The 12,917-nt window shown below is 35.7% G+C and overlaps 1 protein-coding gene across 5 annotated transcripts in view; it reads right to left on the bottom strand.

Moving 5' to 3' along the window:
• The window catches only part of YTHDC2 (YTH N6-methyladenosine RNA binding protein C2), a 68,238-nt gene that overhangs the window by 19,371 nt on the left and 35,950 nt on the right, over positions 1-12,917 (bottom strand). For all 5 annotated transcript variants that reach the window (XM_049872346.1, XM_049872354.1, XM_049872362.1 and 2 more), the window contains exons 17-23: positions 11,510-11,592; positions 8,233-8,338; positions 6,610-6,729; positions 6,031-6,303; positions 3,626-3,752; positions 2,391-2,596; positions 1,630-1,825 (exon numbers count right to left, since the gene is read on the bottom strand). In XM_049872346.1, coding sequence (XP_049728303.1) covers positions 1,630-1,825; positions 2,391-2,596; positions 3,626-3,752; positions 6,031-6,303; positions 6,610-6,729; positions 8,233-8,338; positions 11,510-11,592 — 1,111 coding nt within the window. The remainder of the gene's footprint in view (positions 1-1,629; positions 1,826-2,390; positions 2,597-3,625; positions 3,753-6,030; positions 6,304-6,609; positions 6,730-8,232; positions 8,339-11,509; positions 11,593-12,917) is intronic.

Genomic DNA, 12,917 nt, shown 5'->3' with positions numbered 1-12,917 from the left:
TCTTGATTTCCCCTCTACCTAAGCTGATCCTCTCAGTTTTCTGAACTTCAATTAAGTGGCACCAATAATTCAGCAAGCTACTAAAGTAAAAAACCTGAGAGTCATATCTGACAACTCCTTCCTTTGCCTTGCCACCCACATTCAATCCAACAGTTACTACCCAACCCAGTGCCGTCCAGTCAATTCTGACAACAGTTACTACTAAACCCATTAAAAAAACAGTTACTACTACCTCCAAAATAATTTTGAATCTACTTCTCTACAAATCAGCTGCACCAGCCTATTCTGCATCATCTTTATTTAGAAGATCACTACAAGAGCTTCCTACCTGGCTTCCTCTCGTCCCTTCTTCCCCCTTCAGCAAACAATTCCAGCAGCCAAAATGATCTTTCTGAACATAAATCACATCACATCATTTCCTTCAATGGCTTCCCTTGCACTTACCATGACCTACAAGATTCATGCCTTCCTTTTCAACTGTGTCATACCCAACTCTCCCTTGATCTTGGAGCTGCATTCACACAGCTTTTCTGTCATTTCCTAGATTATCTCCTAGTGCAGAATCTTGTACTTGCCATCCTCCTTTACCTACATCATATTTCCACTTCTTCAAATGGCTGGCTTCTTCTCATACTTTAGGTCTCGTCTTAAATTTCAGGTATCATCTTAAATTTTATGTCATCAGAGAAGCCTGCCTAGGCTCCCTTTCTAAAGTAGACCACCCCTATGGCAGCCCTCTTTTTATTTCCTTCATAACACTGTGCACGGATTATTTACTGGTTTACTCTGTCTATCCCCACTATTGTGTAAATTCTACGAGGCCAGAAACAGCTTGCCTATCTTGTATTCTGTTACATCCTCGATGCCTAGCACAGTACCTGACATACAGTAAGTCCCCAATAAATATTTTGTTGAATCACCAAAAACAAAAAACTGGGAACAATCAAGATATCCAGTGGTAAAGGGGCAGTCTAAATGAATGATGTCACTTCAATGTAGAATACTTTGCAGGTATTAATACATATTATTTTAAAATGTTTCTGATATTTTGTAAAATGAAAATAGCAGAATATAACATAACAGTCTGGGTGAAATAATTTAAAACATAAACGTTTAGAAAAAATGTATAACATTTTAAAAAGTGTTACATAAGGGTAATGGGATTATGAGTGACTATTATGACTACTTTCTTTAAACAATTATCTTTATAGTACAATTGGAGCCCTAGTGGAGCAGTGGTTAAGAGCTATGGCTGCTAACCAAAAGGATGGCAGTTCGAATCCAACAGCTGCTCCTTGGAAACCCTACAGGGCAGTTCTACTCTGTCCTATAAGGTCGCTATGAGTTGGAATCAATTCAATGGCAATGGGTGTTCTTAAATACAAGTAGAAAAGAAAAGCAAATTTCTTCCCATCAGTAAGATTTATCAAAAATGCACAAATCAATGTCAGGTTACCTTAGGAATCAATCTTAACAATAATATTTCTTAATTAGTCTTCACGTATCCAAAGGGAGCTACTGCTACATAAATTTTTTAAAATTTCACAATATGGTTTAGTAAAAAGCAATTTGTTCCAAACAGAGTTTATTCCCTTATAATACACATTACATAATACATAATATATTTACCTCTGAAGGACGAAGGTTCCTGAAGAGCATTACTTGCCAACCTAGCTGGCCCACAGAACACCAATACAGTGACAGGCGTCACTGCCGAACAACATCTAATATTAGCTATCCTGTGGGCTCTGGTCATTTCATCATAAATAAGCCAATCTGTGGGCAGTGCCTGAATTGCTGCAGCTTGACCATTTGCTGGAGGAATCTATTAGGAAAATAAATTTTAAAAATTGTTAACCTTATTTATCACCTAAAATGTAAAAAAAGTTCCTCAACGAAACAGATGATGTGTATTAGTACCCAAGCAAAAATTAAAAGCAAGTCATCCGCTCATATAATCTGTAGAAAAGCCTTCATTATTTAACATATTACGTCTTCTAAGATTCAATCAAAATTTTGTTCCAGTATTTAATTATACATACATATACACATATATGAAAACCCTCGTGGCGTAGTGGTTAAGTGCTATGGCTGCTAACCAAAAGGTCGGCAGTTCAAATCCGCCAGGCGCTTCTTGGAAACTCTATGGGGCAGTTCTACCCTGTCCTATAGGGTCGCTATGAGTAGGAATCAACTCGACAGCACTGGGTTTGGTTTGGTTTTATACACATATATATGTATCTATCCATATATGCATATGTGTGCATATGTATGTAAACATAAAAACTTTTCAAAGAGGTAGATATTTGGAACATTTTTCATTGGATTCATTGGCTATCTAAATTGGATTAGTTTCACTGCAGGGCCTAAGAGGATTACAAATGTTTTACCTTTTTATACTGAGGTTGACTGAGAACTGAAGTGGGATGAAACCGTACTTTTTTTTCCTTTTGCGCTGTCAATACTACATTCTCTCTGTCCACGTGGACTAAATTAGGATACATGCCTGCCACCAATGCAGCTTTCACAACAGCCCAGTTCTCAGAGTTTGTGTTAACATCTCGAATGTCACCACCACCTCGTGCTCTAACAAAACCTAGAAAGGAAAAAAACACACCAACTTTTTCTACTGTATAAAAGAAGCTTTCAAATTTGCTCATGCTTTTACAAAAACATTGTATAATTCACATGATATGTTTAATAATATTCAATTCTACAACAATTAATGGAATCTCCTATGGGATGTTTAGAACATAATACCAGTATTCTAAGAAAGTTTAAGTCTTTTTTAAGAAATGCACATTCTCACAATAAGGTGCTCTTTAAGTTACTATTACACGTGTACTCAATTCAAAGCTGGAACCACTGCCCTAAACCATTCTTTTGACACATATAAATAATATTTTGGTTATGACAGACAGTAATTCTGAAGGTGCAGTCAAGTAAATATAGAGTGTTCTTGCTTGAATTTCAACAGCCCTTCTTATTTCCCCATATTGGAGACAACTCTAAATCCTCTGGTTCATTCCTTACATTACTATGATACATCAGCTAATCTGTGAATCCAGGTTCTGGTACTTTTTTTTCTATCTCTTCAGTGTACTATGCTGCAAAAAACAAATTCAAAGAAAAAATTCTAAATGGAAGTAGAAATCCTGGCATCCTTTTTTTTAAAAAAAAAAAAACAAAGCAAGTATCTTCAAGTGATTACCAGCTGTTTTATCATTCACAAATATAAAGATCATCATTCATATCAATCTTATTCTTGTAATTTCTATTTCATAGAGCTAGATAAATATTCAATAATAATGATGAAAAAAGTACAATGACTATAAGATCTAAAATGATCTTTGCCAAGAAATAAATTGTTCGTGACCAACAGTATCAACAGGGTATAGATTCTGTTCACATTATTTCTCAACCTCAGCTTCTTCAATATCATTTCTCTTTTAATCAACAAACAAAAGTTAAGGCCATAAGAGTCTTTTTAAAAGCATTTCATGAATATAAGATATAAATGATAATGTTGTAAAATAAGATGGCATAAGTTAACACTAGAAATACTATGATGCATGGGCAGGGTGCTCTAAGTGGCTTATAAATAGACTCTTTGGGGGAAATTTACCTGATGCTCTAAGTTGACCAAGCAACTGAGTTCGCATGCCTATGATTATTTCCATGGTTGCTTGTGAAAGAAAATTCTTTTCACAGAAGGCTCGCTCCCACCCATCACTCCGTGCCTTCTGCCATGCCTATAAAAATAGAATAACTATATAACAAGACATATTTACCAGTCACTTCTTCGTGAGGGGAAACTTGGTGCCATAATGGTTAAGTGCTACGGCTGCTAACCAAAAGGTTGGCAGTTCGAATCCACCAGGTGCTCCTTGGAAATTCTACGGGGCAGTTCTACTCTGTCCTATAGGGTCGCTATGAGTTGGAATTGACTTGATGGCAGTGGGTTGGGTTTGGTTTTTGGTTTTCTTAGTGAGGCAGCAAAGTAAAAAACTACATTAACCACTCAAGGCCAATTCTTCTAATTAGTCTATAAAATCTAAGACTTTCCAATCAAATAAGATTTATCATTAATATATATGCTCCAATGCTCTGAAAGCTACTGAGTTTATGAATTACCAATGAGAACTAGCTATCAAGTAACCTAAATGACCACCTATGTAAAAATATTTACCTTTTCAGAAGCTTCTGCTGATTTTTTTCTATAAAAGTATGGGAGGTTTTCAACTATGCCATTACAAAACCATTTATATCTAAGAATCCTATCCCTTTGGTCTTCCATAAAATAACCTATCAACCTCCCAATCTAAGAATGCACAGTGGGATTTCTAGAAACTGCCTACTTGCAGTACAAATATAAAAAAGCTCCCCATGGAAAATGGGTTATTTTGTTTGCAGTATGATGGAAAGATCAAAGCAGTAATTTATCCTCTCTGCTTTTAAAGGAACTGGAGAAAAGCAAAATACAGATAAGAATTCTACTCCAAATCTCCCTCTAATTATTAGCATTCAGCTGATCTACTATAATCCATGGTTACCAAATAGACCTAATTAACAACAATGCATCATTTATTGTTCAATAATGCTCACAAAAGAGCTCACGATTTTTTAAAATTATATATACTGGAAAAATGCCGTACGCCTGAAAAAGTACTTTCTGCATAAACAAAGTGGAATTTTAAAAAAGGACAGGTTCAACCTATATTTAAGAGAATTTAAGGATAAACAGGATGCCTATCTTTTCAAGAAATAACATATTCCTCCCCATGTGTCTGAATTTCTCGGTTATATTTAATTTCCCTTCCATGGAATTCCATTACCCTTTTCTTTCCCATTTATCCCTTCAATTTCTCCTATTATCTTAAAGGGTTTCAAGTGATTTTTGGATTTTGCTTTGTAACATAAAGTTCTTAGCATATTCAAGAAAAAGATATGCTCTAAAGAATTAATAAATACAGGCAGTCAGCAGGTGACAGTCAACTTACAGACAACTTGTCCTTGCCCTTTAACATTATGTAAACTTGCCCTCACTTTGAAACGACTGAACCAACCTCTACGTGCAACGAATTCTTCATCACAATCTCCTTCACTTGCTGCACATGCAGCTTTTAAATCGCTGAAAAGGCTTCTAGCCTTTTCTTGCTCTAAAACCCGTTGCCATCTAGGTGATTCCAACTCATAGCAATCCTATAGGACAGAGCAGAAGTGCCCCATAGGGTTTCCAAGGAGTGGCTGATGGATTCAAACTGCTCATCTTTAGGCTGGCAGACAAGCTCTTAACCACTGCACCACCAGCACTCCTCTTGCTCTAACCCAACCCCAAACTGCCACCGAGTCGATTCCAACTCACAGCGACCCCATAGGGTTTCCAACACTGTAAATAAGGAGACTGCCACATCATTCTCCCGCGCAGCCACTGGTGGTTTCGAACCACCCACCTTTCGGTTAGCAGTGGATCGCTTTAGCCACTGTGCCACCAGGGCTCCTTCCTCTTGTTCTAAAGTAAGGTTAAATGAGAACCCTATGTACCTGTTCCGATATCCCTACAAATTTGACTTAAAGACACAGTTAGGAATGAATCTCATTCGTAAGCCAAGGATCACCTGTATTAAATTCAAGATAATTTTACTCCAAACCTTATTTTACGTACTTTGAATGGGGTATTTCTTAACTAAAATTTGACAGCATTCCTTGCCCAAGACACGATTTAAAGACAAAAACTCAGGTATTAAAAAAACAAATACAAGCATAAGTGTAAATAAATATATATACATACACATATACATATACATACTTATAATAAAAATATTGAGAAAATGAAAAAAAGTAAAGAAAAAATGTGATAATTTTAACATTAACAGCAGAAAGGGATTTTTCTGGATTATTAATAAAATGTGATTTCATAATGAAACATAATTATCGGAATCATGTCTCTTTTTTTTAATTGCTACACTTGCCCTGAAATGAGTTTAATCATTAACATTTTCAGCAATAAAGTCACACTAATAGTAGTACCTGGAATGCCCTGAGAAGTGCCATATGGTCACTGAAAGTTCCTGCAGTGAAACGTTTCCTACAAAGCATAGCTGCACGTTTTTGAGAGGCCTGAGTTGGCAATACAAACGGATCTCGATAGGCTAATGTGCAGGCAATAGTAAGGATGGGGTCCAGACACTTTAAAACAACAGCACATAGGACCATTTTACCAAGATGTGGTTCTACTGGCAAGTCAGCCAAATGATATCCAAGTTCAGTCAGATCTTCCCATGTATCCATGGCATCTATTGTCTAAATAAAAGGACAAAGAACAGAACTTGACATGAGCAAAACTATGTTTAGCCAAACTACATACTTAAAAACCAACAAGAGATATAAATTTTATTTTGCTATCACACTTCATAAAAAACATGGTATTCGTTTCAACTTTATTATGTAGAAAAACTATACCTACTGTTGTACTATAATTACTACCAGAGTATTATTATTCAAAATGTACAATCACATAAGATAATTTTTTAACAAGTACAAAATTAGTTAAGAGATAGACTCATTTGGTTTAAATTTCAGGTAAAATAAAACTATTAAAACACTAACCTTTAGCATCTGTACAGCATTCCTTACAATCAAAGCTGGTGGAGGTTCAGGAGCTTTCATAAGGAAATCAGCAATGGGACAATTAATTGGGGCTAACAGCTTGGTATGTAAACAAAGTTCCTGTAAATCAAAGTATTAAAAATTTTTTTAAATTAAAGAACATATAATATTGACTTTTAAAGAAATCATGGGAATTATATTTCCCAAACACAGACTAGTAATCTTGGATTAGACTAAATAGTAGAGGGAACAATATCTTTCTAGGAATGATGGGTTCATACTTTCCCCTAGAAGTCAGAATCTTAATAAAGACCTTCATCAACTCACATCAAGATTACCACTGCTCCCACTGCCAATGTCTCCTCACACAGTTCTCATACTTAACAATAAAAGTCACTGTCCAAATGACCAGCAATTTTTTTTAACTACTAGTTAGTCTCAATAGAAGTAGGTCATTTTTAAACATTATTTCTAAAATAAAATTTTTTTTCCTTTATACTACACATTCTAGAATCTTTTATCCTTTCAACAAATATTTAAGTGCTTACTAGGTGGCAAGGTACTACGCAGCAAGTTAGAGAAAAAGAAGACAGGCCAACAAGTGCCTGCCCTCATGGAGTTTACATGGTAGTGTGAAAAACAGACATTAAACAACTAGTTATATAACTGGTTACTTAATTACAACTGTGATAGCGTTTTAAAGAAAGCAAGAAACTAAAAGACGTAAAATGAGAGGTTTAACCACATTCGGGCAATAGCAGGAGAGGGATGCCACTGGAAGTTAAAGACGAATTTCCCTCAGAAAGTGACACTTAAATTAAGATGTAAAGATTGAGTAGGAATTAACTATAAAAGAGGAGGGTGATTCTAGGGAGAGGGGTAACACATGTGAAGGCCCTAAGGTAGAAGGAAATAAGATGTACTTGAGGAACTAAATACTAGTATGGATAGAAAGAGGAAGAATGGCAGGAAAAAAAGCTGGGGATACAAGCAGAAGCAGATCATTTAGGCTCTTGTTAGGAAATATGGATTTTAACCTAACAGGAAAAAAAAAAAAAAAATCACACCTAGGTGGGAGAGGGAGGTCATCTAGGTACATGGATGCCAGAAACATGATGGATCCAGTGTGCCTGTAAAAGTTTAGAAGCCAGCACCTAGCCCAGTATACCTAAGATTCAAATTAATGTACTTCTGGAAGCTTTTCCTAAAAATTAGTGTCTGGCTTTTCCATGAAATCAGAAAACCATTAATAGTGAACTCAATTCCAAATCATCAAGGTAGTTTCTGCACCTGAAACATATTTTGGTACTATCTTTGGCCATAAATAATTTGTTTTACAAGCCTTACTGAGAATTTAGAAGGTAAACACTATACAGTTGACAGACTCCGAAAATGTTGCATACAAAATACAATATACCTGTAAGCTGCATCATAATTTAAACGTACTCAAGGAATTCCTAAAAGTTTTTGAAGATACATGAATATATAGAAAAAATTTTCTGTTACATACATAATTATCCTTTAAAATATTCATTTTATAATTTCGCTTTTATAAATTGATTTGTAAAAGTCCAGTTGTTATGAGCTAAAATTTTCCTACACACAAAAACTCTTTAGAGTTACCTGTAATGGCATTCTCAAAAGTTCCGGAGTCTGAAATTCCAACATATTCTGGAATCGGAGTCTACTGAACAGACGGAAACAGATTCCAGGTCTACATCGCCCCGCCCTTAGAAATAAAATGCAGAATTAAGACTCAACAGGAATAAAGGCTATAATACTTAAAGATACTGTAAAAAGCAATGTGGTTTAAGATGACAAAACAATGAACCAGGATGAAGCCATCTGAGTTTGGATCCATACTCTTGACAGTTCTCCACTAAGAAACCTTAATTAATTTGTCTAGGATTCGGTTATCTCATTTATACAGTGAGATTCATTACGACATCTACCTGATACACTACCTACGGCTATGCTAAAAATCAAAAGAAATAACATACACACAAAAATAAGTGAAAAACAAAGCATGAATAAATACATGGTAATTTAAATTCAATCAGTTTTAATAACTGATATCAAGCACTGTGCTGGGGGCCACTAATTACAGTTGTGCATTACACAACTCCAGGGGGTGCCATTTACCTCAACATCATAGAAACCATCCCCCCCCCAAAAAATCCATTGCCGTCAAGTCGGTTCTGACTTACAGCGACCCACAGGACACTGCAGAACTGCCCCACAGGGTTTCCAAGGAGCAGATGGTAGATTGAAACTGCTGACCTTTCGGTTAGCAGCCTGAGCTCTTAACCACTGAGAAACCAGGGCTCCATCATTATAGAATCTTGTATAAGTTCCTGGCAAGTACCAGAAAAGTATCTTGAGGAAAAGTTATCTCTTTATAATTTGTTGGCAAGTAGCAAAAACGTATCTTGAGGAAAAGCAGTCTCTTTAAAATTCACCCAAAATCATCGTATCACCTAGTGGCTGAGATGAATATGCTGTGAGAGATACAAAAATATCCCTGTTCTCAAGGAGCTCACAGTCCAAAAGGAGGCAAGCATAACTACAAAACAATGTGACAAAAACCAAACTCACTGCCCTCGAGTTGATTCCGACTCATAGCGACCCCTATAGGACAGAGCAGAAGTGCTCCATAGGGTTTGCAAGGAGCTGCTGGTGGATTTGAACTGCCAATCTTTTTGGCTAGCAGCTGTTATCACTTAACCATGGGGTCACCAGCCCTCCAAACAATATGAGAAGAGCCAAGGATCAAGCCTACATTTAAGGATTGGGCAAAGGCAGGTAAGAGATATAAAATCTGACACTGCTGGACCACTCCTTCCTTCATCAAATACTCTTTTCCCTGATTTCCCATTTACCACATCCTTCAGCTTTCCCACATACTCAGCCTTCTCTGAAGAATTTCTATCTTTGCCCAATCCTTAAATGTTGATGTTCCTTTGAGGCTGGACCCCTCTGCTCTTCTTACTCTAGTCTTTCTCTACAAGTGATCTTATTAGTCCCTTAACTTCAAACTCCATCTATCCTAGATCTCCTTATCCTAATCCTAGGCATATACTTCAGAAGCCTCCTGGACAGCTCCACTTGGACTTTCCAGTCAACTCAAACTCAACACAACCAAAAGTTAATTCTTCTCCCCAAAATAACTGTTCTTCCCATTTTCTCTGACAATGGCACCACCATCTACAAAATTTCCCAAGACAGAAACATGACTGACATCCTTGACCCTACCTTACTCCTTACCACCACCACCCTTCATACATTCAATTACACATTTCTTTGGGTATATTAGGTGGTATGTGTGAAGTTAACAGATTAATGGGCCATGCACATTTCTTATTTTGATAAACTGTCTACCTATATCCTCTATTCATTTTAATTGGATTGTTGTTGTTGTTGTTACGTGCAACTGCGTCACCTCCAACTCATAGCGAACGGCATGTATAAAAGAACAAAATGTTGCCCGGCTCTGCACCATCCTCACAACGGTTGCTATGTTTGAGTCCACTGCTGCAGTCACTGTGTCAGTCCATCTCACTGAGGGTCTCTTTTTCACTGACCATCCACTTTACCAAGTATGAAGTCCTTCTCCAGGGATTGGTCCCGATTGACAATGTGTCCAAAGTAACTGAGACAAAGTCTCACCATCGTAATTTCTAATGAGCATTCTGGGCGTACTCCCACCAAGATGAATTTGTTTATTCTTCTGACAGTCAGTCCATGGTACATTCAATATTCTTCATCAACACCATAATTCAAATGCTTTGGTCTTCCTTGCTTTCACATGTATATAAGGCAATTGAAAACACCATGGCTTGGGTCAGGCGTACTTTAGTCATCAAAGTGACATCTTTGCTTTTTAAAATTCTAAAGAGGTCTTTTGCAGCAGATTTGCCCAATGTAGTCCACATTTGATTTCTTGACTGCTGCTTCCGTGAACATTGATTTTAAATCCAAGTGAATGAAATCCTTGACATCAATATTTTGTTACCATGATTGTCTTAGTTAACTAGTTCTGCTATAACAGAAATACCACAAGTGGATGGCTTTAACAAAGAGAAATTTATTCTTTCACAGTCTAGTAGGCTAGAAGTCCAAATTCAGGGCATCTGCTCCAGGAGAAGGCTTTCTCTGTCGCCCCTAGAGGAAGGTCCATGTCATCAATCTTCCCTTGATCTAGGAGCTTCTCCACACAGGAACCTCAGATCCAAAGGACACACTCTCCTCCCGCCATTGCTTTCTTGGTGGTATGGTTCTCCTGACTCTCCGCTCGCTTCTCTCTTTTATATCTCAAAGGAGACTGGCTTAAGACACTATCTAATTTTGTAAATCTCATCAATATAGCTGCCCTGCCACTAATCCATCTCATTGTATCACAGTGATAAGATTTACAAAACATAGGGAAATCACATCAAATGACAAAATGGTAGACAATATTCAACACCGGGAATCAGGGCCTAGCCAAGTTGACAGATACTCTGGGGAGACACAATTCAATGGTGTTACTTATTGGTCCAGTTGTGAAGATTTTTATTTTGTTAAACTGGATTACTGATCTTTACTTAAATAATTTTAAAGAGTTTTTTTGAAAAAGAAAATCAGCCCTTTGTCCCATACTACATTTTTTTTTTTTTTTACTTTTAGTTTCCATGTTTTCTAAGTGTGGATTATACTGGACAAAAGTTTTTAATTTTAATGTAACATAAGTTTGCATTTTATAAAGTATTAAAATTGTTTGTTTTGCAAAAATAATATAAAATTAAAACTAATACGAATCATTTAATATTTTATAGAAAGTGGAATATACACTAAATATGTAATACGAAAATGTTATCATTTTGTAGGCAACTGAATGAACGTCCATTAAAATATACATTACCTGCCTTTTCGTTGTATGGCACTAGCTTTAGAAATCCACACCATTTTTAACATTGTAACAAAATTCAGTGCATCAAAGGACTTCTGTAACATTTAAAACATCTTTAAGAACATAAAAGGTATTTCAAAGGAAATACTAAGAAACTTTATCAACATATTTTAACATGTCAAGTTTAATTCAAAGTCCCTATTGATTACATAATTAGAACAAAGTACCGATTAAGAAAAAAAAAATCCAGATTTTCTGATTACAATCATTCTAAAAAAAAAGATGAAAACTCAAGAGCTAGAAAACGTCTCATTCTGTGCCTTGCTGAGCTACGTGTTTCTCTCTGCTAAAGGTGGATAATGGCAGGCAGCTCTCATAAGGTATCAAAATTGCAAAGCACTAATCTGTTCTATTGTGCTTATTTTCTATCGCAATTTATACCATTTTGGGGAATAGGAGTGATAGAGAAAAGACAGTTTTTGGAATACTTTTAAGGGAGATTATCTGGAGGGGTGTAAGAACAATTACTAAACTAACCAAAGTGGAGAATTTTTAACCTCTCCCATTTTACCTCCTACTGGGCTGTTAGTGAAGCTAGTCTTTCCAAAATGTTACAAAGGAAAAAGTGAAAAAGAAAAATAACTACCTTTTATTTCCTCAAAGAAGCTGAAGTTTAACTTTACTAGAGAAATATTTTAAAAGAATGCATTCCCGAATAGAACATATGCTTAAAACATTCACTTACTTTTCCTTTCATAAACTACATAGAGCAAATAAAAACGGTCTTCCTAAGTTAAAATACAAAAATTTTTAGAAAAGATGCTGTTTACTTAGTTTCTAATAAAATGTTAACATCTGTCAATTTTTTATCTAAAATAATTACCTTTTCGACACTACCGCCATGGTTTAATCATGGTTTACCATATAAATAAATAATATCTAAATAATCTTTTAAAATATTTATTCAAAATCTATTTCATCAATTTTAGGTAATTTTATGGCAATAAAATCAGAATTTCCACTGTCTCACCATTCATATTTTTAGCATTAATATTCATTATTGTGTTCTTATAATAAAATTTATCTCTCCTTTACAGTATAACCAACTATGATGAATATGTACAAATTTTATAATAAAATTTTGTTTTCATAAGATATTCCTAAAAATTACATTAAAAACATTATAAAGCAATTAACATTTTTCACGTTAAAAATATCTCCACTAGATCAGGTATTTGCTTTCTAAACATGTATAATATTTCTTCCCTTGAAAAATTAACTGCCTCAATCACTCATTCTTTCAGTGAAAGGATCTACCAAAAGTTTAGGGAATTGAGAATTTCTGGGCATTGCAATGCTGAAAAGAAATGAATGCTGCCTTCTGCTTATACCAGAGGTTGGCAAACTTTTTATGTAAAGG

This window comes from Elephas maximus, chromosome 2, assembly GCF_024166365.1.
Source record: "Elephas maximus indicus isolate mEleMax1 chromosome 2, mEleMax1 primary haplotype, whole genome shotgun sequence".
Lineage (NCBI taxonomy): Eukaryota > Metazoa > Chordata > Mammalia > Proboscidea > Elephantidae > Elephas > Elephas maximus.
Note: the sequence above shows the minus strand (reverse complement) of the source record. Positions and strands in the feature narration are given on the sequence as shown.